Source organism: Lepidochelys kempii, chromosome 3 (genome assembly GCF_965140265.1).
Source record: "Lepidochelys kempii isolate rLepKem1 chromosome 3, rLepKem1.hap2, whole genome shotgun sequence".
NCBI classification, from domain to species: domain Eukaryota; kingdom Metazoa; phylum Chordata; order Testudines; family Cheloniidae; genus Lepidochelys; species Lepidochelys kempii.
This window is the reverse complement of record NC_133258.1, coordinates 103,234,368-103,261,570: the sequence shown is the minus strand read 5'-3', so window position 1 is coordinate 103,261,570 and position 27,203 is coordinate 103,234,368. Positions and strand designations below refer to the sequence as shown.

Genomic DNA, 27,203 nt, shown 5'->3' with positions numbered 1-27,203 from the left:
CCCCTATATACACAAATAACTCTTCTACCACATTATATCTAAAAATGTTGCCAAGATCCTTACTAATTTGTAAGAAGTTACAAAATTGAATGCATTTTTTTTAATGTTGCAATACTACATGTAATCTGCCAATTCTTCACTGAGGACCCAACTCCCTGACTGTGGCCTTTGGGTCAAGCCTGATTAAAATTCGGCATTTATGAAATATTGTCTCAAGTCAAAACTACTTATCCACTCAGCTAACAGAATGCATCATTCTTTAGTATATTTTATTTCATGTGAACTGTGGCTCTGATCCTGCAAAGATCTTGTTTAAATTTATGCACATGAGTAGTCACAGGACTACTCATGTGCAAATCCCCACATGAAAATATTTTAGAAGGTAAGACTTAGGATAATAAAATGGAGAGAGAAATTAAGGATAGACCATTCAAGAATGTGTGCCACCGTTATCACTGTAATAGCTAAACAAGACAAAATTATATTTTTGATAGGATTTTGAAGAATGAGAGCTAATGAATTTGAGAAACAGGAAGAGTCTTTTTAATGGATTAACAGAAATAGTACGTATTTGCTGACAGTGATGTGTGTTGCGTTACAGTGCAATGTCCCTCGCTGAACTACAGCATAACCCAGTAGAAGATGATACCACAAAAAAGAAGTCATCAGGAAGACTGCTTGTATCATACTTTAAAGATGAAATGAACACAGAGGAACACGAGGAGGAAGATGTGGAAAAACTGAAACCTAAAATAAAGAAAGCAAAAAAGAAATCTAAAAAAGGTTTTTGTAATCAAAATATTATAGTCAAAGTTTTTCATATTGGAAGACTTTGCTGCTGCTAAGTTCCTTTGCTGTTGCTTGTTCCTATCAATGAGACAAAGGTGGCTTAGACTATTAAGCAGTGGGATGCAGAGGGGTTGAGTTCCAGAGGTTTGGGCTGCACTGACAGAGCTGAGGCCGTTGTGGGGGTTGGCTTTATCTGAGCCCCCAGCCTCTCTTGCCTCCCCTACCATCCATCACCATGACCCCTTTTCCCTCACTACAGCCCTAAACCCAATGTCCATATCTCTCCCCCAGTCTCCCACTCCTCCATCCCCTAATGCCCCTCCCATTCCCTTCCAGGAAGCATTCACACGTCATCTCTCTCCCCGCCCTGTAGACTTTAATTACGTTCCCTCAAAATAATTTTGGCACCCATGACTCTCACAAATTGTAGCAACCTCCAGCCCCTCAGTCTAAAACTCCTTTTGTCTTAGGTAGGGGCTTGTGATTAATATATCCTCAGTTATGTTAAACTGAAGTGTGAGTTCACAGCCATGGGTCTCAATGAGGTCTGTGGTTCATCCAGTCATAATTGTCTCTCAGTTTAACAGTACAAGGCAGCAAAAGGAAACCAGTTTCTTGGGAGGGCCTGTAACTCAGAAGCCACCCCCTTCAAATGACCCCAAATGTGGTCTCTACCATTACCCTGCACCTTGTAAGGCATAATCAATTTAAAAATAGTCTGATTAGCTATTCAGATGTTAGACCATTTACAAGAATTGAGCTTCAAAGCATGTAAAATGGTGGGACTGGAAAACCTCTAGCTGTTTTTCTGTATTGGTGCATGCGCAGTGTAAAAAATGTACATTTTTCTTAAATGCTGTTCTCAGTTTGGGTCCCCCAAAGATTTAGTGGGTGCTGTGCACTGCTTTAGGTAAAACTGAACAGATTGAGACCATTTTGCTCTGCATGACATCAATTGTTTAATCTCTAGCTCTGGGAAAAAGAAATACCCACCTAGAAATTTTTTTTAAAACGGCTATTTTCCCCAGAGCATACATCTCCAGAATCCCTGTCTCAAATGATCCCAAATTTGGGTCACTAACTCTACCACGCACCCACATGAGGCACACCAAATTTCAAAGAAATCCGACTAAGCATGTTCAATCTAGAGCAGGGGTTCTCAAACTTCATTGCATATGACTCCCTTCTGATGACAAAAATTAACTACATGCCTCCAGGAGGGGGAACTGAAGCCTGTGTGCTCCCCTCCCACCCCCGCCAAGCCCTGCTGCCCTTGGGCAGGAGCGGCCAAAGCCCAACCCCCACCACCCTGGGAAGGGGGAGCCAAAGCTGAAGCCCAAGGACTTCAGCCTCACGCAGGGGGCCTGTAACCTGAGCCCCTCGGGCTCCAGCTTTGGCTCCGGGCCCCAGCAAGTCTAAGCCAGTCCTCGCAACCCCATTAAAACAGGATTGAGACCCACTTTGAGGTCCTGACCCACAGTTTGAGAACCACTGCTCTACAGGACTTAGAAAGGTCAACCTTTAAACAAATGATACGATGCAGCCTTAACTGTAGTGGTGCTCCTATGCCATTATAATACTATAAAATAGCTAAGGATGCATATGGCATATTTTCTGTTCCTAGTTTTGGGCTGAATTCATGGAAAATTAGATGGGTGCAAAGCCATAAGTGCCTATTGTAGTCTAGGGGATTCAGCTAATTGTGCTAAATGATCTTGTGCTAGTCTTGCAATTTGGATAGTAAGGTATTTTTAATCACATTATATAACCATTCAACAGCATATTGTGTAGCTATTGAAATCATAAAAGACAACAGGTATACATACTGTCGTTTATTAGTGTAGCTGGCTACATGTATATTGAAGTCTCAGGGAGGAGCTGATGCAAATCAAGAGCAAGAGTTGTGGTTCATTAATTTTTATTTGATAATCAGTGGTAGAGAATGCTTGTGTTAATATATGTATTATGATACTCTATTGCATAAAGAACAGAACTAAATATAATGAGCCGAATGTCAAGTTTGCTGTGAAAATGTAATAGATTTTTAATTCTTATAATTTGTCACTAATCTCTGCTTAAAGATCTTTTTGTTTGTTTCTTTGCTTTTAGCATTAGAAGAAAACACAGAAATTGCTAGAGAAAATATACAGGAAATGAACAGTCCAGAAGTTTGTACTCAATCCAAACTTGCTTTTGATGACAGCCTTGTGTTAGGGGTTTACATCCATCGAACTGATAGACTTAAAACTGATCTCATGGTTTCACATCCCATGGTCAAGATTCATGTGATTGATCAGAAAACTGGTTTGTATGTCAAGAAAGAGCATAGGTGATTTTACTGATTTTTTTTCCCCCACCCCCAACCCCACCAAAAAAAACCTTCATGTTCCTGCTTCTGCTGGAAATAATTACTTAAATAAGCATATACATACATGTTTAACTATAAGAATAAATATAGTCTTATTCACTGCAAATCCTCACACAACTTGCATACTTAAAATAAAGTACATGTGTAAGTGTTTGCAGGAATGGCGCTATTGTTTTCTTTCACATTTGGAGCACATGTATTATCAGAGTAGCAGTGTATCTGGTCAGACACACACATTTGCAATGTGACTGATTGACTCTTCTCCCAAAACAAAGAGAGAGATGGCAGAATCTTTAGAAGCCTCATTGAGAATAAGCAAACAAACATATTGAGGCCTGAATAAGAGATTTCTTTTTGCTTATTGGCAAAACATCTATAAGAGTATTGAAATGAAGGTGAGTTCTCCATTCTTCTTACCGGTTTCAGAGTAGCAGTCGTGTTAGTCTATATTTGCAAAAAGAAAAGGAGTACTTGTGGCACCTTAGAGACTAACCAATTTATTTGAGCATAAGCTTTCGTGAGCTACAGCTCTGTTTCACTTACCTATTCCCATGAGGGGCCTGATTCAAAGCCCACTGAAGTCAGTGGGATTTGTATTGGCTTCAATGGGCTATGGATCAGGCCCAATCAAAATGCTTGATTATTGGGATTTGGAACTCCAGCTATGCTTATTGCCCTGGACTTCATCAGTTGCAGTAGGATCTGCAGTGGTTATTGAATATTCTTTCTAAAATAAAGAGAATGGATATCTTGTACATTTTTTTGTTTACAGTTGTTGAAGTAGTCATAGTATTTTGTTCTTTGCTTACTTTTTTGAAAAATATTGACAATTGCAGTTGGTTGTTTTTAAACAGCAGCCGGGCGGTTTCATCTTTTTATGAACAAGAGCGAGTGGAGCACATTCTTCCTATTATGACCCAGCCTTATGATTTCCGACAATTTAAATCAACACTTCCAGAATGGGAGGAACAAATCATATTTAATGAACGTTTTAGTTATTTTCTTCAAGATACGGAAGAAAGCCCCAAAGTAGTCCTGTTTTTTGAGGTACAGATGAAATATTTTACAGTAAATTTTTCAAGTTGCAATTTTCTGACTGTGTATTTCTGGCAGCACTTTATTTATGATTTACAGTTATATTGCTGGAATACCATAGTTTTTTTAAGAGAATATATATTATGGTGAAGATTTTAAAAAACACTCAACATTGGCCAGCTGTTCTCTCATTGAAGCCAATGGGAGTAAAATTAGGCCAATACTAAGGAGTTTTGAAAATCCCTCCCCCAGCAGGATTCTGTTCTGGGTAATAAATAAATACTTTGGCGAATGTGTCTTATTGACACAATCAAAATGCTTCCAGAAAGGACTGAAAGGGGCACGCCAGACTGGGAGCTATGGTACCCTTTGAAAAGGGTGTAGCATACCCTCCTCTCATTGCACTGGCACTTCTTGCTGACAGAAGAATAGGTAGGGTCACTGTCCTTTTTTTGGGTTCCTAACACCAGCAGTTCAGAGGCTGATAGTGGCTGCCCCCTTAGTGCTGTCACCTCCTACTTGTATACATAAGCAAGGCTAGCCAACATGTAGCCCACAGACTTTTTTGCATGTTTGCCATTAAAAAAAAAAGTAGACATCTGTTTCTCCTTCATCATTACTCAAACAGCAATAACTACCTCAGCCTCAAATACATTTATGTTTATAGGAAAAATTGTAAAGCATGTTCCGAACATGTTTTTGAGCGTAACTGTAGCCGGTATTTATAGATAGCTATATACAAGAGAGTTTATATAGTGTTAATGTGGAAATGGAAACCTAGTACAATCAATAATTTTTTCATACCCCTGTCATATATTTTTCTAAATACATTGTGCATATGCAATCTGATAACAGTGCCAGATATTCCTTTATGGTCTGCAATTTTCATAAAATAACTACATTCAAAGTACTGAGAGAGGATCCTGGTGGCTTATCACAGAAGTGATTCCAGTAGCGTATAGAGGCTCTTCATGGAAACAGTTTTAAAGTTTGAGACAAAATCTTTGTCAAATGAAAGCCTGCAGTTTCTGTTGTTTTCACTGGCATTACTTAGGCACAAATCTGAAGATCAATTGTAACTCTAATATTATGCATAGAATCATAGAATATCAGGGTTGGGAGGGACCTCAGGAGGTCATCTAGTCCAACCCCCTGCTCAAAGCAGGACCAATCCCCAGCTAAATCATCCCAGCCAGGGCTTTGTCAAGCCTGGCCTTGAAAACTTGTAAGGAAGGAGATTCCACCACCTCCCTAGGTAACCCATTCCAGTGCTTCACCACCCTCCTGGTGAAAAAGTTTTTCCTAATATCCAACCTAAACCTCCCCCACTGCAACTTGAGACCATTACTCCTCGTTCTATCATCTAGTACCACTGAGAACAGTCTAAATCCATCCTCTTTGGAACCCCCTTTCAGGTAGCTGAAAGCAGTTATCAAATCCCCTCTCATTATTCTCTTCTGCAGACTAAATATCCCAGTTCCCTCAATCTCTCCTCATAAATTATGTGTTCCATCCCTCTAATAATTTTTGTTGCCCTCTGATGGACTCTTTCCAATTTTTCCACATCCTTCTTGTAGCGTGGGGCCCAAAACTGGACACAGTACTCCAGATAAGGCCTCACCAATGCAAAATCGAGGGAATGATCACATCCCTCGATCTGCTGGCAATGCTCCTACTTATACAGCCCAAAATGCTGTTAGCCTTCTTTACATGCATGCCGTGTAAAGTTGCAGAAGTGGTCGGATATGAGGAGATTCTGGTTGCAGACCATGAAAATCAAGAGAATTTGTATACCAAAATGATCTTTTTGACATATAAAGGGTTTGTGAAGAATTGCTTTTGTATTGTTTTTATAAAAAATATAAAGAGACTGATGTGAAATAAGAAACTTTGTAAAAAAAAAAAAAAAGAGAGAGATTTACGTTCTTGAAGATCATAACACTGATGTGGTGGTATGTGTGTTTAAATATCACTTGTGGTAGATATGGACACTGGATAGTTCATAAATTATATTTTTATAATATTAAGTAAAATGAGAATTTTGTTTAAATCCATGAATCCTGTCTAAAATACCGTCAGTAGTAATTATTACTTCAGAGAAGTGCATTCTCAATGGTAATGTATGTATATATTCTAATTTAATATCTGCAGATCCTTGATTTCTTAAGCATGGATGAAGCAAGAGCCAACTCTGAAGTGCAAATTCAGGAAAGTGGTTTTCACAAAATCTCTTGGGCATTTCTGAAGGTATTGTGAACTTAAAAATACAAAAAAACAACAACCAAAAGTAGAATAAAAAGCCTGCATAAAGTATCTAAAAGAAATTGGCAAAGCCAGCTTTTCAAAGAAACATATTACTTGTTGGGAAACTTTTTTAAAACAAACGAAGTATTTTAAACCACAGGTATAGAGACAGATTCTGACAGAGAGCGCTCATGCTATTAAAAGATCATGTAGATATACAGAGAAAATAGGTATGGCAATAGAGAAAATGGATATTTCTCAACTAAATGTACAAAATGCATGAAAAAATACATTTTCTTTTTCAAGTGCAGCACTTGGCAGAAAAAACAGAAGCTTCTGAATAAAGGCTAATCAATTGATAAATGTCATGGGTGTCTTCTCTGTACACCTGGGACCAGAAGTACTACCTGAAGAGCAGTTAGTGTCTTCTGTTTAAGTGCTATTCAAAATTCTAGTAGACCTTTTAGTTAAATCCAGATATTGAGGGGGCACTGTGAGTCCCCCCCCACTTAAAATAATGAAATTGTCATGACTCGCCTTAATCCTACAAAAGGGGAATCATCCTGACAAACAGTGGTCTATCTCCTGCCCCTAGTAGGCAAAAAACTAACTTATGGAAGGGATAAGTTCCAGAGCTCACTTATTTTCTCTTACCCTGAGTCATGCTATGCTACTCGGGGATGTTTACAGGCGCTACAGTGGTATGCCTGTGGCTTTGCAGCTGCCCCATTGTAATGCAGTAGCATAGATACTTGCTACAGTGACAGGGGTTTTCTGTCACTATAATAAATCCATTTCCTTGAGAGGCTAGGCAACTAGGTTGATTGAAGAATTCTGACGTAGTGGTGTCTATGTAGAGGCTTAGATTGGCTTAACTTCATCTCTCAGTTATGAATTTTTCACTTTGGGGAAGATGGGAGAGTTGCTACTTCTGCTGCACCTTCTGTCCTCCACCAGAAGACTGTAGAAGCGCCTTCATTGGGACATGAAAAAAGTGGGGGCAAGAGCAGGGACCTAGCTGCTCTTTGTGGCAGAAATCCAATGAGTCTCAATGGACAGTTTTCAGAGTAACAGCCGTGTTAGTCTGTATTCGCAAAAAGAAAAGGAGTACTTGTGGCACCTTAGAGACTAACCAATTTATTTGAGCATGAGCTTTCGTGAGTTACAGCTCACTTCATCAGATGCATCCGATGAAGTGAGCTGTAACTCACGAAAGCTCATGCTCAAATAAATTGGTTAGTCTCTAAGGTGCCACAAGTACTCCTTTTCTTTTTTCAATGGACAGTGCAACTGTTAATAACATTAAAAATATAATATTTTGTCTTAACAACCACATTAAAACTAAATCTTTTTTTTACTTTTCCCTTTGGAAAGGAGTTGCAAAGGAAAGTGATGTTGCAAATAGGGATTCTTTCCCAAGTACAATATATTACATAACTACTTCTTGTGAAAAATTATAATAAATTAATGAATGCCTTTTTCTCTTGGGAAAGACAAAGTAGGTGAGGTGATCTGTTTTATTGGACCAACTTCTGTTGGTGGAGGGTTTGAGTTTCACAGAGCTCTTCTTCAGGTCTGGGGAAGGTAACCAGAGAGTCTAAGCTAAATATAAGCTGGAACAGATAGTTAAGGGATTCACACATTGTAGGAGACCACTTAAAATGAAGTGGTCAGTTACAGGTTAGCAGGCAGTGAGGTGTGTTACAACTTGGCATAATGAACTATGAACCTTGTTGAGTCCATGGTTTGTGGTGTCTATTAGAGATACGAATTTAATTTCCTAGGCTCACCTTTTGAAGATGCTGTGCAGGTTTCCTTTGAGGACAAGTATTGAAAGATCAGATATGGAGTGATTGCTTTGTGAAAAGTATTCATCCAGACGTGATAAGGTGTTTTTGTCTTATCATTTTTCTGTATGAGTTTATTTGAGAGCTTAGAGATTGTGTGTCTGGTTTTACCTCCATAGTTGTTGTTAGTGCATTTGATGAGGTACACCACACTTTGAGATAGGCATGTGTAGGACCCATGAATCTTGAAAGTTGTATTGTGGGGAGTATTGATGATTGTAGTGATGGAGACATGTCTGTGGGTTTTGCATCTGTTCTGGCAGGTTCTGGTGCTGCTTTGAGTTCTGTGTTTTGGTCTATGGGGAGCTTGCTTCTGATGATGAACTTAGCAAGGTTGGGGGATTGTTTGAAGGCCAGAAGAATGGGTCTGGGAAAGATTTCTTTCAGGGTGTGGTCCCCATCAAATGTGTTATGCTTATAAGAAGCACATGGAATCTTTTTCAAGGGGATATCAGAACCCTGTGGAGGTTTCACACGAGGCTGCTCTCATAGACTGGGTAACTTGGGACCAGGAGGGTGGTCATACCCAGATCCCTGATACCTCCCAGAGGGCACTAAGCAGTGCCAACAAGAGGGGGAGAAGGAATACAACTCCATTAAGACAAAGCTCCCCAGCTAGCCTGACAGACCCTAATGCAGCTTGGGGAGAGCCAGGAAAAGTGGGATGAAGCACGGACTGGGAGGCCCTTAAATTACAATTGCAGCAGAAGGAGGTAGCAAGCATAACCCCCAACGCTCCTCCTATCCCTCCTCCTCCAGAAGACAACGAGGGAGGCCTGCTGGATAGGGAACCCCCACATTATGTAGGAGCACAGCAGTGGAGGTTCATAGGTAAAATCACCTGGGATCCCGGGGGGGCGACCATGTATTTATGTCCAGCTGGGTAGATATGCTCCTATGCTAGCTCTAATTGACACAGGAGCTGCTGTATCTTTAATAAAATCCACTACAAAAGCCTAATGGGGAGAAATTGTCTTCGAGGAAACTTTGCTTATTTTGTTAGCTTTGAATTAGTAAGAAGAAATTGTTTTGGTTTTATTCTTTGCTTTATGTGTTAATGATTGTTTGTTTGTTTTTAGAAGGATAGAAGTGTTATGGCTACAGTTCTTTCTTTTGAAATTATTTACTGTTTTGTGTGTGAGTGAAGAATGTATGGCATGCTAACAGAGAAGACACATGAGGCACCAGTACTGATGGGCCAGATGGTCAAGAGAGGAGTGGAGAAGTCAAGAGGCACCAACCTTATTATCAGAATCACCCGGATGGCAGGCTGACAACCCTAAAGCAAAGGCATATGCCCCAAGGACAAGATAAAGAGTGGAGCCAAAGGGACGAGATAAGAAACATCTGCGGATACTCCCAGTAACAACCCAAAATAATGCTGATTGGCAGCAATCTTGACTACCTCGTGATTAACAGCTCCGGTGTGACACAGCAAGGTCCATAGACTTTTATGGGAACTTATTACTGTAAAAGAAGGGTGTATTCCTATGGGACTCTGGGTTTGTTCTGCATCAACATCAGAGTTTCAGATGCGTCCGACAGAGACCCAGCTCCAGCTCCTCCCCTCCCTCGTGTGCAGTTTCAGCTGGCCACTGGAACTGACCGAGCAACACTAAGGACTGGTAACTATAAGATCCAGCTGCAGAACCTTTTGGGGTGTCTGTGTGTGTGAATGGAAGCACGTGCTGATTTTAATGTTTAAATTGTACTCTCAATAGATGGGACGTATTGCCTTATCCCCTTGAAAAAGATTCTGTGTGCTTCTTATATGCATAACATATGGGTTGTAATTATTTGATGATACTTTGTATGAGTTCCAGTGTGGGGTGACAGGTGACAACTAGGGTTGTGCAGTCAGTAGGTTGTCTTTTCTTTTTTTTTTCTGAATGGAATCAGGTTCTCCACAAGTATTATGGTGGCCCTTTCCATGATGTGATCTACTTCTCTGGTGGAGTGTTCTTGTTTAGTGAAGGCAGTTCTAAGGATCTTTAGGTGTGTATCCTGGACTTTCTCTTTGGAGCAAATTCTGTGGTATCTGAGTGTCTGGATATAAATAACAGATTTCTTAGCGTGCCTGGGGTGGTAAAGGTGATCTGTGAATTTCTTGTATATAGTTGTTTGTAGGGTTCCATTGCTGAAGCTCATCATGGTATCCAGGAAGCAGATGCAGGTATGGAGTACTCTAGAGAGAGTTTGATAGATGGGTGATGGTGGTTGAAGTTGTGGTAGAAATCTATGAAGGAGTTCATAGAATCATAGACTATCAGGGTTGGAAGGGACCTCAGGAGATCATCTAGTCCAACCCACTGCTCAAAGCAGGACCAATCCCCAACTAAATCATCCCAGCCACGGCTTTGTCAAGCCTGACCTTAAAGACTTCAAAGGAAGGAGATTCCACCACCTCCCTAGGTAATGCATTCCAGTGTTTCACCACCCTCCTAGTGAAAAAGCTTTTCCTAATATCCAACCTAAACCTCCCCCACTGCAACTTGAGACCATTACTCCTCGTTCTGTCATCTACTACCACTGAGAACAGTCTAAATCCATCCTCTTTGGAACCCCCTTTCAGGTAGTGAAAAGCAGCTATCAAATCCCCCCTCATTCTTCTCTTCTGCAGATTAAACAATCCCACTTCCCTCAGCCACTCCTCATTAGTCATGTGTTCCAGTCCCCTAATCATTTTTGTTGCCCTCCACTGGACTCTTTCCAATTTTTCCACATCCTTCTTGTAGCGTGGGGCCCAAAACTGGACACAGTACTCCAGATGAGGCCTCACCAATGTCGAATAGAGGGGAATGATCACATCCTTCGATCTGTTGGCAATGCTCCTACTTATACATCCCAAAATGCCATTGGCCTTCTTGGCAACAAGGGCACACTGTTGACTCATATCCAGCTTCTCGTCCACTGTAACCCCTAGGTCCTTTTCTGCAGAACTGCTGCCAAGCCATTTGGTCCCCAGTCTGTAGCGGTGCCTGGGATTCTTCCGTCCTAAGTGCAGGACTCTGCACTTGTCCTTGTTGAACCTCATCAGATTTCTTTTGGCCCAATCCTCTAATTTGTCTAGGTCCCTCTGTATCCTGTCCCTACCCTCCAGTGTATCTACCTCTCCTCCCAGTTTAGTGTCATCTGCAAACTTGCTGAGGGTGCAATCCGCACCATCCTCCAGATCATTAATGAGGATATTGAACAAAACTGGCCCAAGGACTGACCCTTGGGGCATGCCACTTGATATCGGCTGCCAACTAGACATGGAGCCATTGACAACTACCTGTTGAGCCCGACAGTCTAGCCGGCTTTCTATCCACCTTATCGTCCATTCATCCAGCCCATTCTTCTTTAACTTGCTGGCAAGAACACTGTGGGAGACCGTGTCAAAAGCTTTGCTGAAGTCAATGAACAACATGTCCACTGCTTTCCCCTCATCCACAGAGCCAGTTATCTCATCATTGAAGGCAATTAGATTAGTCAGGCATGACTTGCCCTTGGTGAATCCATGCTGACTGTTCCTGATCACTTTCCTCTCCTCTAAGTGCTTCAGAAATGATTCCTTGAGGACCTGCTCCATGATTTTTCCAGGAACTGAGGTGAGGCTGACTGGCCTGTAGTTCCCAGGATCCTCCTTCTTCCCTTTTTTAAAGACGGGCACTACATTAGCCTTTTTCCAGTCGTCCAGGTCCTCCCCCGATCGCCATGAGTTTTCAAAGATAATGGCCAATGGCTCTGTAATCACATCCACCAATTCCTTTAGCACTCTCGGATGCAGCGCATCTGGCCCCATAGACTTGTGCTCGTCCAGCTTTTCTAAATAGTCCCAAACCACTTCTTTTTCCATAGAGCGCTGGTTACCTCCTCCCCATGCTGTGCTGCCCAGTGCAGTAGTCTGGGAGCTGACCTTGTTTGTGAAGACGGAGGCAAAAAAGGCATTGAGTACATTAGCTTTTTCCACATCCTCTGTCACTAGGTTGCCTCCCTCATTCAGTAAGGGGCCCCTTCTTGTTGCTAACATACCTGAAGAAACCCTTCTTGTTACTCTTCACATCTCTTGCTAGCTGCAACTCCAGGTGTGATTTGGCCTTCCTGATTTCATTCCTGCATGCCCGAGCAATATTTTTGTAGTCTTCGCTGGTCATTTGTCTAATCTTCCACTTCTTGTAAGCTTCTTTTTTGTGCTTAAGATCAGCAAGGATTTCACTGTTAAGCCAAGCTGGTCACCTGCCATATTTACTATTCTTTCTACACATCGGGGTGGTTTGTCCCTGTAACCTCAATAAGGATTCTTTAAAATACAGCCAGCTCTCCTGGACTCCTTTCCCCGTCATGTTGTTCTCCCAGGGGATCCTGCCCATCAGTTCCCTGAGGTTGTCAAAGTCTGCTTTTCTGAAGTCGAGGGTCCGTATTCTGCTGCTCTCCTTTCTTCCTTGTGTCAGGATCCTGAACTCGACCATCTCATGGTCACTGCCTCCCAGGTTCCCATCCACTTTTGCTTCCCCTACTAATTCTTCCCAGTTTGTGAGCAGCAGGTCAAGAAGAGCTCTGCTCCTAGTTGGTTTCTCCAGCACTTGCACCAGGAAATTGTCCCCTACACTTTCCAAAAACTTCCTGGATTGTCTGTGCACTGCTGTATTCCTCTCCCTCTGCAGATATCAGGGTGATTGAAGGCTCCCGTGAGAACCAGGGCCTGCGATCTAGTAACTTCTGTTCGCTGCTGGAAGAAAGCCTTGTCCACCTCATCCCAGGACTTCCCATTCTCCCTGCTTGTTTCCCAGGCTTCTTGCGTTTGTGTATAGGCACTTGAGATAACTTGCTGTTTGTCCTGCTTTCTTAGTATGAGGCAGGGGCCCTCCCCGTCACACTCTCCTGCTCGTGCTTCCTCCTGGAATCCCACGTCCCCACTTACCTCAGGGCTTTGGTCTCCTTCCCCCGGTGAACCTAGTTGAAAGCCCTTCTCTCTAGGTTAGCCAGCCTGCTTGCGAAGATGCTCTTCCCTCTCTTCGTTAGGTGGAGCCCATCTAGCCTAGCACTCCTCCTTCTTGAAACACCATCCCATGATCAAAGAATCCAAAGCCTTCTCTCTGACGCCACCTGCGTAACCATTCGTTGACTTCCACGATTCGACAGTTTCTACTCAGGCCTTTTCCGTTCACGGGGAGGATGGACGAGAACACCACTTGCACCTCAAACTCTTTTATCCTTCTTCCCAGAGCCACGTAGTCTACAGTGATCCACTCGTGGTCATTTTTGGCAGTATCATTGATGCCCACGTGGAGAAGCAGGAAGGGGTACTGATCCGAGGGCTTGATGAGTCTCGGCAGTCTCTCTGTCACATCGTGAATCCTAGCTCCTGGCAAGCACAGACTTCTCGGTTTTCCCGGTCGGGGCGGCAGATAGATGACTCAGTCCCCCTGAGGAGAGAGTCCCTGACCACCACCACCCGCCTCCTTCTCTTGGGAGCAGTGGTCGTGGAACCCCCATCCCTAGGACAGTGCATCTCATGCCTTCCAATCGGCAGAGTCTCCTTCTGTTCCCTTCCCTCAGATGTATCATCTGGTCCACTTTCCACATTAGTACCTGGGGAGAGAACATGAAAACGGTTGCTCACCTGTATCTGTGTTGCTGGTACGTGAACGCTCCCCTTTCTTCCTCTGGACGTCACGTGCTGCCAGATTTCTTCACCGTCCTCCTGTCCCCGCTGCGCAGTCTGCTCTGACTCTTCAGAACATTGTGTCTGTAGAAGCATATCCTGACGTATGCCCAGGAAATCTTCAGTTTTTCTTATGCAATGCAGGGTTGATACTTGTTTCTCCAGACCTTGAACCTTCTCTTCCAATATGGAGACCAGCTTGCACTTTGATGATGGGGTGTTGAGTAGTGTCCATTTAGTGGGTCTTGGTGTCATGGTTTCTCTCAAAGGTGGTATCAGTTGTGGAGTTGTTGTCGTTAGTTTTATTTTTTGTTTTTATGTTGGATGGCTGTCATCAGAGAAGAGGGCTTTTTAATAGTTGTTTTGGGTTTCCTGCATAATCTCCAGGTATGTTTTTCCTTATTTTTTTTATTCCAGTGTGTGGGAGCATGTGGTGATTTATTGTTTGAGGTTGGCCCTTCTGGAATAAGGTGGAGGAGGTGGTTCCTCAGTTTTTCTGAGGTCCTTCTGTAGAGCTGTTCATCATATTTGGAGTTTTATGCAGTGGTCAGAGGGTTATAGATGGTGAGTCCTCTTGGTATGATGATTTGTTTTTTGTGTCTGTTCAGGAAGTAGATGTTTCTTGGGTCTATGTCACTTAAAGGTATTGTAGGTCTGCACCATTTAAGACTGAGGCCAGATAGGAGTAAATTAACAGAAATATTTAGTTTCTCTTAAATGCTATATGATCTTTTACCAATTTTTTTTTAATTTGCAAAATTTATTTTAACAAATTTTCTCTCTTTTTGTGGCAATATGATACAGATAAAATATTTATTGCAAATTCTTATTTCTCTGAATTATTTCAACAAAATGTAACTTGTAATGCCTCAATCGATGCAAGAAAAAGATTACACAAGAATGCCAGTTTGAAGAGAGACATAAAAAATGGTAGTGCTTTCTGAATTATAGTAGGGTTTGATCCTGCAAACATACTAGGGTAGTGCTTGCTTACTCTCAAGAGTAATCCATTGAGTAGAGTGGGGACATCACTCATGGGAATAATAACTATCCCCAGTAGTAAGTTGAGCCCCTCGTTGGTCAAAAGTGTCAGTGTCATCAATGGCTTGTATGAATTTTGAACAAAAGTAGCAATTTTCTTTAATTTTTTTAAATTACTCTTTTAGCTTGTAGGTGCAAACAGAGTCCTAAACATTGATGGGAAACTACGTCTGCAATTGTATTATCCACCTCCAAGGACCAGGACACAGTCAAATGTTGTTGAGGTTTTTGATTGGTGGGAAAAGGGTCCTAGGAATCGTTACCCATCAACATTATATGTAACTATAAAAGGCATAAAACTACCAGATCATGTAAGTTAAGTACATTTACATATTTATATATAAACAGAAATACTTAAGATCCATTCAAGCTATTTATTTTTAACCGAAATCAGATGACAATTTACATTTTTATGTTTTTTTCTGTAACTGTCCTTTATAACTTGCTATACTAAGCCTACTACATCTTAACATGCCCCCTCTTTTTTTTTTTTTAATCTGCTTAGCACTTTACAACTTCTCGTAAAAATGTTCAAATCAGTTTCCCCAACTACTCTGAATTTCCTGCTATTTAGCCAATGTTTTCCATAGAACAGTCATGTATCATCTTGGCCCTCTCTGTCCTCTCATATTGGTGAAAACTGGGCCAAACATCATTAAAGTTAATTGAATTGAACTGGTATACAATTAGTGCAAGTGAGAGGAGAATTTGGCCCCTAACTTTTATTTTTGTTCTAAAAACTATATAAGAAAATGTACTTTTTATCAGATTTAACACCTTTTAAAGGAGGTGAAATCTTAAAATCAGAATAGCTATGATTATTTGCTCCAACACCACCCAGATGGGGACTTAAAAATAAAATTTTGTTAAATACTATATATATTGTTTTATTACTGGCTTCTTTATCTATAATCTTGACAGATTTCTTATCTTTGTTTAATACTGACATGGGTGAAGTGTAGTGGGGTTGGGGCAATGAAATCCACATTCCCAATCCAAGGCCAGCGTGTAAGGCTGTTGTGTAGCTCTCTCAGATCACTATTTAAGCCTATAGATTGGAATAGCAGCTACAGACCTTCTGCACTAGTTACATGTATTGTTAGATCCACTGGACTTTACCCCTTGCCTGCCTTGCCCCATTCCTATGATGCCATTCTAGTACACTGACCCTTTCCATAGAATATGAGTGGATAGGCACCTCCACATGGCTGGCCAGTCCACCCACAGTCTCTTTGCATGGCCCCATATAGGCTCTAAATTGTGTAGAGTGTCTTGTACTGGCCCTCTGAACCACAGGTGAATTTAATCCTTTGCATACTTATAGTATTTTTACATTTTTGTTCTTCTTAAATGCTCTTAACTTCTGTCTTTCCTGACTTTCTGACTTTAGTGACTGATCCTGCAGATAGTCACTGCTCCATAATCTCTATTCCTGCACATATTCCTCCTGAAATCTATGGGTCTAAGTGCAATAGTAGCTATTGCATGTGCAATAGTAACTGTTTGCTATATGTGGAATAACATATGCATTGGTAACATATGCATTGGTGTGCTAGGCACCATACAAACATAGAGTAGGAGTTGGTCCTTGACCTGAACTATAATGCCAGTGGAAGGAAAACAGAGGCACAGAGAATAGAAGTGACTTGCTTCTCCCTGATATTAAGGCATGTTCTTGGAGGTATTTAGTGTGCATTTCATTAAGATATTTACGGTTTTCCTTATCAAAAGAGGGAGCCTGAGTTCAGTAGCCAATGTGGCAGTCAGGCTGCACAGAGATCACGTAGGTTGCTCTCATGGGCTATATTAGGGGTTGGCAACCTTTCAGAAGTGGTGTGCAGAATCTTCATTTATTCGCTTTAATTTAAGGTTTCGCGTGCCAGTAATACATTTTAAAGTTTTTAGAAGGTCTCTGTCTGTCTATATATTATATAACTAAACTATTGTCGTATGTAAAGTAAACAAGGTTTTCAAAATGTTTAAGAAGCTTCATTTAAAATTAAACTAAAATGCTGATTTTATGCCACCGGCCCGCTCAGCCCGCTTCCAGCCTGGTGTTCCATTCACCTAGGCCGGCAGCAGGCTGAGCGGGGCAAGCGGCTGGTAGCCAGAACCCTAGACTGTCAGCCAGAACCCTAGACTGGCAGCGGGCTGAGCGGGGCTGGCGGCTGGGACCCCAGACTGTCAGTGGGCTGAGCAGCTCAGCTCGCTGCCACTCAGCCTGCTGCCGGTCTGGGATCCCACCCCTTCCCACATAGAGTGGGTACCTACCTTCTCCCTGGTTCTAGCCCATTCTCTTCCTCTCTCTCTGCACTGAGTTGAGGGTGGGAGTGCACTGAGCTCAGGGCTGGGGGTGAAGGAGCAGGCTGGGGGTTGGAGTGTAGGGTCTGGCCAGGAGCTAGAATGAGGGAAGTGGCTCAGGGTCAGGGCAGGAGGTTTGGGGGTGGAGTGCTTACCCCACTCCCATTTGGTGCGAAGGGTGCAGGTGGGAATGTGGGGTGGGGGTGGGGTGCAGGAGCTCCTGTTTGGTGCTCAGGGTGGGGATGGGAATGTGGGGGGTGCAAGAGTCAGGACATGGGGGGGCTGGGGGGGTGTGAGTGGGGGTGCAGGAGTCAGAGTTGCGGGTGTGAGGGGGGTGCAGGAGTCAGGGTTGCGGGTGTGAGGGGGGTGCAGGAGTCAGGGTTGCGGGTGTGAGGGGGGTGCAGGGTCAGGGCAGGAGGCTAGGGTTATGGGCTGGGGTCATGAGGGTGCTCCCAGCCCCCTGCCCTGAGTGGCTCACAGCAGCAGGCTGGTGATTCCAGCCTGATTCCACCCCCTTCCTCAAGGCCCTGTCCCCACCTCTTCTCCACCTCCTCCCCGGAGCAGCAAGCTCGCTGCAGCTCTGCTTCTCCCCCTCCCTCTCAAGGGCCATCAGCTGATCGGGGGCAGGGAGGGAGTGGAGGAGGGGCAGGAACCCAGCACGTTGGGGGAAGAGGCGGGAGAGTGGGGAGCTTGCCTGCTCTGCAGCAACCTCCAGCAGGACCAAGCTTCTTCACCCTGCCCCCGTGGGGAGGGGTGAAGGGAGGAGGCGGAGAAGAGCAGGCTGGGGGTCCCGGCCTGGGTTCGGCAGCCTGCTGAGTGGGGCTGGCGTCTGGGACCCAGCAGGCAGCAGTGTGCCATTAAAAATCGGCTCACGTGCCGTCGGTTGCTGACCCCTGCACTATATGATGTTCTGTCTCCTTTGTGAAATTATTAGGTTCTGCTCAAATATTAGGAGAAGTTCATTAAGCACACTTAGCAGAGATTTTTCAATCACTTACAACTTCAATCTCCCTCCATAATTAATTCCACACATGGTGCAATCCACTTGTGCAGCACTTTTTTTTTTTTTTTTTTTAAACAGTAGGGTTTAATTAATGCAGAGAGCCTATGCTGGCCCTTGGCACTAGGTGTGAATTTCAGTAAAGAGCGGTGTCTGCTAGATTTGGGGTGGGGAGATTAACTTGACTTAAGTGGGAGAACTCATGCTTAAACTGAATTGGGCTCTATTGTGGAAAAGGCTAATAAAACAAAAGCATGAATCAGTTGTGTAAGTAAAAGATTTATCAGCCATCTGACAGAATTTTACCACCCCAATTTACTTTTCACCAGTGTAGGCTTGTTGGCTACTTTCATTGCACCTCGTTTGTATTTGATGATGAATTTCACTTATTTCTTATGGAAGTATTACGTATTACTGGTTAACAGCATGTATCACTGTACTACCAGGTATTTTTTCATATACAAGGATTGCCCCCATTTAATTTTCTTTCAGTGTTTACACAAAATACATTTACATCCTACAATTTTTAGACTTATTTCAATTTTGTGAAATATGTTACTGTACTTAAAACGTTTTGTGTTTTCCTGAAATAATTGATTTTGCTATTGATATTTTGTCTGCCTTTAGGTATATCCTTCTTTCCGTTCTATGATGGCTGTTCAGCAGGAACAAGGTAGCACGTCATTCTGTGAGCTCCAGAATGAGGTATCAAAAAAAGCTAGTGTATATAGTCCACATGAGAAAAAGGAGCAATTTAAATGGATGAGACTGCCTGGACAGGTGAAGGTTTTTTTTTAAAAGTACCAAAAAAATCCACTATCTGCTAATAAGGTTATTTTATGGTATAAGTTTGTGAAACAAGTCTGGTTTTGAGGGTGTGGGTGGGTCTCAAGAACCTGCTGGAGGGCAGGACTCTTTCCATGGAGGTCCTAAGCTCCCATCCTAGCTTTGGGACCCGTGCAGTCAGTTCCTTGACAACATGATTCTTGGGACTCCTCATTCAAAGGATGTTTCACCAGCTTAGTGGGGATGGAGAGGAGTTAGTGCAGCTCCACTCTTGGTGCTTCTGGTCCTGCCCATTCCTCAGTTATGGATCCCCACCACACGTCAGAAAGGGGACCTTCTGTGAGGCTATTATTGTCCATATAATCATTCAGTTTATTCTCCAAATGGGAATGGGGTTTATTTCCCTGCTGGATGCCATGTAAGAAACACAACTAATACACAGAGTGCATTTGTTCAAAAGAAAATCCCAATTTAATCTTAGATGTAAATGGCTTTTGTTTATGTACCTTGATTTTGTGATATTATATAATTTGTCTTAAAAACTGCCAGTGGTTTTATTTCTTTCATATTTCATAACAGCCAGTGATTTAAGTAGTAACAAGGAAATGTTAGAAAAATCAACAAATTGTTTTAAAATAGCAAATTGTCCAAAGATGAAAAGGGTATGGAAATAAGTTTATGTTTGACATGTTTAGGATGAATAAAAATTGTGTAAATTTAGATTAAATTCTTTTTCAAAATGTTTTATGACGAATTTTTGCCTTTTTGCAGAAAGGCAAATAAATGCATGAGCCAAATTAAGTGAATTATAATCTTGAGAATATTGTCTAGACATCCTCAAATATTAAATTATTTATTATTAAACTTGTCCATGTAAACACTGTAGAAGTTGTGTTTTTGAGAGATCCAGGTACTAACAACTTATTTTGCTGATTTTTTTGGCTTGTGGAAAAGTTTGTTAAATACATAATGTCTTTTAAGTTTTGTGTATTTGTTAACATTCACAGCTGTGCAATAACTATTTTTATTTGGAAATGTAGGCTTGTCGTATACCAAACAAGCATCTCTTTTCACTGAGAGCAGGAGATATGGGATGTTTCTGTATTCGTTTTTCTCAAGATGGAAAAACATTAGCAGCAGCATGTGCAGGGAGAGATGGTTATCCCATTATTTGTAAGTTATGAATTTATTACTTCTGTTTTAACATAGAGCTATAACATATGCAAAGAGCTCTTTTTTTCCCCTTTAGTTTTTTATTTTGAAGAGTGTGTCGATTGGACTTTAAAAAAAAAAAGTGTTACTTTTTGGAGTATAGAGGTTTTATATTAACAGTTATGTTCTTTTAGTAGATTTATTTAGTAATTCAGCACTGTAAATATTCTTAGCTATAAGGCATCTTTAGCAAAGTGTCTGCTGATTGAAGACAGTATGGCTTTTCATATGTGGTAATGTATATGTCCAGTTTAAGGACTTGATATTACAATATTTCAGCATCCAGTAGAAATCTGAGAGTCTGAAATGTGCCAGGAATATAAGTTCTGATAATAAGTTTTTAAGTGAAATAACTTGCCCCTTTCTTAGATTTTTTTTTTTGACAGGGGAAAGGGAATTTGTGAATGAATTTAGTTTTCATTAAAGTGGCTAACCAATAATACTTACTAGAGCCAGGCATAACGCAGGCAGTCGTCTTCACAAAAATCTCCCAATACAACTCACTAATGACTAGCAATACTATTCATATCCTGGGCTGCTTCTGTGCAAGAAAATGTCACTTGCTGCATTTTGAAACAGAATATAATCGATTTTTTTAGATTCTTGGGAACAATGTTCCATCTCCACACACAATAAAAGGCAAAACCTATAAATGCAAGTACTTAAAGAGTAGCTATCACGGTTATATTGCTTCTCTACAAAACTTGCTGATCACCAAAAAATTGACCTCACCATTAATATTCTTATGTAGCTGGCCAAGTGGCAATCAAAGTTTTAAAAAAAATAAAATAGAGTATTTACTTAATGTCCTAGGTTCATCCCTGAAAACTTAAACTGTCTAGTCTAATTTTTAAAGGGGTTAATGCACTTGTGACATATCCATGAACCACTAGATGGAAGTAGATGCTTGCAAACTTGTGTTAAATTATTAACAATGCATACCAAGTAGCTATTTGATTTTGAATTATGGAAATTAGGAGCTAGTGGAGTTGAATTCACTTATGCAAGCAATGACTTGGCCCTAGTAATATATCTAGCTTTGTAGTAATTATATTCCAGATGTTGGTTGCATCAACATCTTCCATATTTGAAGATTGAATTTGTATCGGAATATGCAGTTATAAGTCTTATATATAAAATCTTGGCCCTAAATCGTTTTCTTTTGAGTATCGATGCTTTATTATTGGAAAAGCAGTTTCAAATGTTTCCAAATTTAATCTTTTTATTTACATTTTCATTAGTATATGAGATTCCTTCTGGACAATACTTAAGAGAATTTTATGGCCACCTTAATATTGTATATGATCTTTGTTGGTCAAAAGATAATGAGTACCTCCTTACTGCATCCTCTGATGGCACTGTCAGGTCAGTATGAGTGAAATGTTATAGCAACTGTTGTCAAAATGATAAGTAGGCTTAGTGAACCCAGCTGTGTCTTTATCATAAACTGTGCTGGACAACTTTTAACCATGGATTTGAGTGTAATTTGAGTTATTTGTTAATGTTATTGGAAAGCTATGATAGAATGATAGCTTTTTAGGAATAATTTTATTATGTTTGGTTTAAAATATACGGTGTTTTTGGTCCAAGATTTTAAAATGTAGTTGCCTAAGTATAGGCTCTTAAAACCATATTTAGCCGCCTAAATAAGTGGTCTTATTTTTCAAAAGTGCTCAGCACCAGCAGCTATTACAGAAATCAATAGGACTTTTGGAACATTTAATCCTTCCAAAAATTACCATATTCTAGATGCAAAAGCCAATCTTAATGCTATATTAAGGCTGCAAATTTGAACACACCAGGCAGGAAATTGAAAATTTAGAATTCAGTAGCAACTTTAACTTTACCACGTTGCAATTGTATATAGTAGTTTGAATTCTTGGCCTCGCTGTTAAATGTGTAACTCAAGGCAAATCACTGTATCTGGAATATAAAATCTTAACTCTGAAATTTTTCCCCTCTTGTGTATAAATTTAAAAAGTTACATTAATGCAGTATTTAAGCAGCAAATCTTGAGGTACTTAAAGCTCCCTCATCCCTCCAAAAAAAACCAACCCAGAACACTTAAAACACAGCAAGAAAAAATATGGCCATAGTATTCCACAAATGTGTTATGGGTAACTTCATAGGTTTTAATCTTCACTGATGTGTAGATGCACAAAAACCTAGCTATTGCCTTTGTTGGGCAACTACATAGTGCTACAGGCAGCTGCATAATTAAAATCCCCAAAGAATTGTGATTGCCACATTATATGTGTTGAAAGTGTTAATTTAATTGGTTTTACTATGGGGTAGAGGGGAAATAAATATAAAGTTCTTCAAGTGATTGTCCACATCGTTTCCACTCTTGGTATGCTTGGGTATGAGATCAGGTTTTTTTGGCCAGCTGTGTACATTGGGGTCATGCCTTTGCCTTGGACGTCTTTGCACCATTCATCCAAGCCTGAGGGCATAAAAGGCAGAGTGGGCCAGCTGCCCCTTGGTTCTATCTTACCTCTTGTAGCAGCAAGATGGAATCCTTGCAGTGTCCTTCTTCTCTCCACGGTGTTTGTGTAGCTAGTTAGTAGTCTTACTGCCTAGTTACTAGTTAGTTTGTTCATGTAATTAGATAGTTAAAAATATTTTTTTTCTTAAATAAGTTTCAGTTTAGGCTAGCGCCCCGTGCCTGTACAGGGATGCTAGAAACAGGGTGGAAATAAATTTCCGGAGTTCAAAACCTGTCTCTCATGTGAAGCTTAATTCCCGTTGGAACGTTCCACATCAAACTTTTGAGTATAGCTGCAAAAATTCAGTAGATTCAATTAGACCCTTAAGTATTTGCATGTATTTACGTCTAGAACCATTAGCACAAAATTTGGTATTAATTTATATGGTAATATTTACTAGAAAGCGTCACGTTATGAGACAGTTATCCTAACTTTTTGTTCTGTTTTTTGTTTTTAAAAGAATGTGGAAAATTGAGACCCAGACTACAACTTCTGTGAGAGTTTTCCCTCATCCTTCATTTGTTTACACTGCAAAGTACCATCCAGTTGCTGACTATCTTGTGGTGACAGGCTGTTATGACTCTGTGATTAGGGTATGGAATACAAAAGTGAAAGAGATCTATGGTCAGTTAATACAGGAGTTTGATGGTCACAAAAGTTTCATCAATACACTGTGTTTTGATGCAGAAGGTATGTTCAATATGTTATAATTGCATCTCAAACAAAGAGCAGTTCAAGCCTGTTCAGTTTGGTGTATTTCACTGAGATAGTTGTTAAAAAACAGGATGTTTTTATTTTGTTACAATTGTTATTTTATTAAAATGTCTCACTCAGATCTACTACTATCCAGTGTGTTGATGTATTCAATTATTATTTACTGTCTGTAATTTGGGCATGTCTACAATATGCTGGGCACTGTACAAACATTTAGGAAGACATAGCCTGGGCTGAAAAGATAAATAAGCAGGCAAAAGACAGGAAAGAAGGATATAACAGATGTAAAAGGGTCAAGGTGATAACTAGCCAGGTCTTTATGATACAGTTTTTTTAAATTAGATATATAGATTATCCACAATTGACCCTCTTCCTAACTAGTTTTAGTTGGCTAGTTTCTTGTCAGTTTTCAGAGTAACAGCCGTGTTAGTTTGTATTCGCAAAAAGAAAAGGAGTACTTGTGGCACCTTAGAGACTAACCAATTTATTTGAGCATGAGCTTTCGTGAGCTACAGCTCACTCCACAGTATGCATCTGATGAAGTGAGCTGTAGCTCACGAAAGCTTATGCTCAGATAAATTGGTTAGTCTCTAAGGTCCCACAAGTAAGTACTCCTTTTCTTTTTTCTTGTCAGTGTCATTGCAGAAATTGGTATGGAATAAAGAACAGAGACTATTGTGGGAGAAACAGGCAAATGGTGTGCCAAGGCTGGTATTATGAGCTGAGCAGAGATGTGGGGAGGCAATGTAGAAAAAAGTAGGGCTGTGAAATGATTACAACATTAATTGCTATTAATCGCAGTTTTAATTACAGGGTTAAACAATAACAGAAAACAATGTATTTAAATATTTTTGGATGTTTTCTACATTTTCAAATATATTGATTTCAACTACAACACAGAATACAAAGTATACAGTGCTCAATTTAAATTATTATTTTTATTACAAATATTTGCACTGTAAAATGATAAACAAAAGAAATAGTATTTTTCAGTTCACTTCATACAATACCTTAAAGCAATCTCTTTATCATGAAAGTACAACTTAGAAATGTAGATTTTTTTTGTGGCGTAACTGCACTCAAAAACAAAACAAAGTAAAACTTTAGAGCCTACAAGTCCACTACGTCCTACTTCTTGTTCAGCCAAACACTAAGACAAACAAATCTGTTTACATTTACGGGAGATAGTGCTGCCCTATTCTTATTTACAGTGTCGCCAGAAAGCGAGAATAGGCATTTTCATGGCATTTTTGCAGCCGGCATTGCAAGGTATTTACATGCCAGATATGCTAAGCATTTGTATGCCCCTTCATGCTTTGACCACCATTCCAGAGGACATGCTTCCATGCAGCATTATCTTACATAAATGTAAACATGCTTGTTTGTCTTAGAGATTGGCTGAACAAGAAGTAGGACTGAATGGATTTGTAGGCCCTAACACAGGGGTGGGCAAACGTTTTGGCCAGAGGGCCACATCGGGGTTGCGAAATGGTATGGAGGGCCGGGTAGAGAAGGCTGTGCCTCTGCAAACAGCCTGGCCCTGTCCCCTATCCGCCCCCTCCCACTTTCCACCCCCTATCAAACCCCTCCACTCACTGTCCACTGACTGCCCCGCCCCCTGACAGGCCCCCCGCCCCATCCAACCCCCTGCCACACTCCTTGTCCCCTGACCACCCCCTCCCGGGACCCCCGTCTGTAACTGCCCCCCCAGGACCCCACCCCTATCCGACCCCACCTGGTTCCTGTCCCCCCGTGACCGACCCGAGCCCCCGTGACCCTACCCCCTATCCACTCCCCCCCGTTCCCTGTCTCCTGACTGCCCTCCGCCCCATCCAACCATCCCCTGACTATCCCCCAGGACCTCCTGCCCCTTATCCAACCCCCCCACTTACCATGCCATTCAGAGCAGCAGGATAGGCTTATTGGAAAGCCTGGGAAATGGGCGGGTGCAAGCGGTGCTGCCCATGTGGCTGCGGGGGAGGAGGGACAGAGGAGGAGGGGCCGGGGGTTAGCCTTCCCGACTGGGAGCTCAGGGGCTGGGCAGGACAGTCCTGCGGGCCGTAGTTTGCCCACCTCTACTCTAAAATCTCACTTTGTTTTATTTTTGAGTGCAGTTATGTAACAAAAAAACTACACTGTAATTTGCACTTTCATGATAAAGAGATTGCACTACAGTACTTGTATGAGGTGAATTTAAAAAGATAAAATAGTATTTTTCCAGTGCAAGTATTTGCAATAAAAATAATATAAAGTGAGCACTGTACACTTTGTATTCTGTGTTGTAATTGAAATCAATGTATTTGAAAATGTAGAAAAAAATAAAAAAAATGTATAATAAATTTGAATTGGTATTCTATTATTGTTTAACAGTGTGATTAAAACTGCAATTAATCACGATTAATTTTAACTATGAGAGGAGCTCTCTCGCCAACATAGTGCTGTCTAGACCAGCACTTTGGTCAGTATAACTTATTTCACTCAGGGGTGTGGGTTATTCAAACCCCTGAGTAACATAAGTTATACCAAAGTAACCCGTAGTGTAGACAAGGTCTTAAGTTACAGCCTGGGGAACTGGGAGGATGGTGAATTTTTCAACCATGTCAGTGAATGGAGAGGGTTTGGAAGGAGAGATAAGGAGTTCAGTTTTGGCAGTATTAAGACTGTGTTGGTGGCAAGACATCCAGGAAGAGGTGTTGGAGAAACATTCTAAAATGCATAACTGGATGGAGATGTGCGTTGTTGCTGTGTGAGTAGAGGAGCTCCCCAAAGATGGAACATTTGTATTTTGGAATCTGGGTTTTTCAGATAGGTATTTCATGAAAATGTAGATGCGTTATTTCTGTGATAGGCATGGCAGCTGACCACAGAAAATAAAGAACTTTCTACTTCGTTGTTTACAATGATGTGTATACTGTTGGTTTAAGAGCAGCTATTGAAAGGCAGCAATTGGAGGGAAATTTGCATTTGCTCTTGCCCAACCTGTTCTCAGTGGGGGTCTTCACTGGATAGTTATGCACTAGGGGTCTAATCTAAGGCCCACTGAAGTCAGTGGAAAGACTTCCATTGATTTCAGTGACCTTTGGATCACACCCTAGAAGACAATACTAAAAAACAAAGATATTGAATAAAACCAACTTAGCATCTAAGTGAAAAACCGTCAAAGTATTTAATTGTAAGTATTACAGTATTTACATTTTTATTCTGTTTGGAATTTATGATATTGACTTCTGTGATGTATTATAAGCAAAATTTAGGCTTTTTGACTACCCTGCATTAATTGGAGAAAATGGAAGCAAAATATTGCTGTTCAAATATTGGCTTTAATAATTCAGTTTGTAATATATCCATGAATGTGGAAATTACTATAAAACTGTTAATAGCACTGATAAGACAGAGTTTCCAATGTATATTTAATTTTGGGGATATCTCTTGCTCACATATCCCCTGTTGTTCATTTAGTATGGTTTCAAAATCTTGCTGTTAATACTACTTAAGTGCAATTATTATTTTACAGGACTTCACATGTTCTCAGGAGACAGCTCAGGGCTGATTATAGTTTGGAATACCTTTATCAAAGGAAGTTCTCAACATCCAGTCCAACATTGGGGTATAAATAAGGTATACAAATATTTTAATTAGCACGATAACTTTTATGTAAAGCAGTTTCAAATCTAGCCATCTAATTTGCATTTAATTACTTTTTCATGTCACTTTTGTGTGGTTGGAAAGTAAA

At 41.0% G+C, this 27,203-nt stretch overlaps 1 protein-coding gene across 8 annotated transcripts in view; it reads left to right on the top strand.

The window, feature by feature from the left end:
* AHI1 (Abelson helper integration site 1) overlaps window positions 1-27,203 on the top strand; it is a 188,633-nt gene that overhangs the window by 29,857 nt on the left and 131,573 nt on the right. For 7 of the 8 annotated variants that reach the window (XM_073337381.1, XM_073337382.1, XM_073337380.1 and 4 more), the window contains 10 exons: window positions 602-783; window positions 2,899-3,118; window positions 4,012-4,204; window positions 6,344-6,439; window positions 15,097-15,282; window positions 18,900-19,052; window positions 20,099-20,231; window positions 21,512-21,635; window positions 23,217-23,446; window positions 26,985-27,088. In XM_073337381.1, coding sequence (XP_073193482.1) covers window positions 602-783; window positions 2,899-3,118; window positions 4,012-4,204; window positions 6,344-6,439; window positions 15,097-15,282; window positions 18,900-19,052; window positions 20,099-20,231; window positions 21,512-21,635; window positions 23,217-23,446; window positions 26,985-27,088 — 1,621 coding nt within the window. The remainder of the gene's footprint in view (window positions 1-601; window positions 784-2,898; window positions 3,119-4,011; window positions 4,205-6,343; window positions 6,440-15,096; window positions 15,283-18,899; window positions 19,053-20,098; window positions 20,232-21,511; window positions 21,636-23,216; window positions 23,447-26,984; window positions 27,089-27,203) is intronic. The other variant, XM_073337383.1, reaches the window with a different exon arrangement.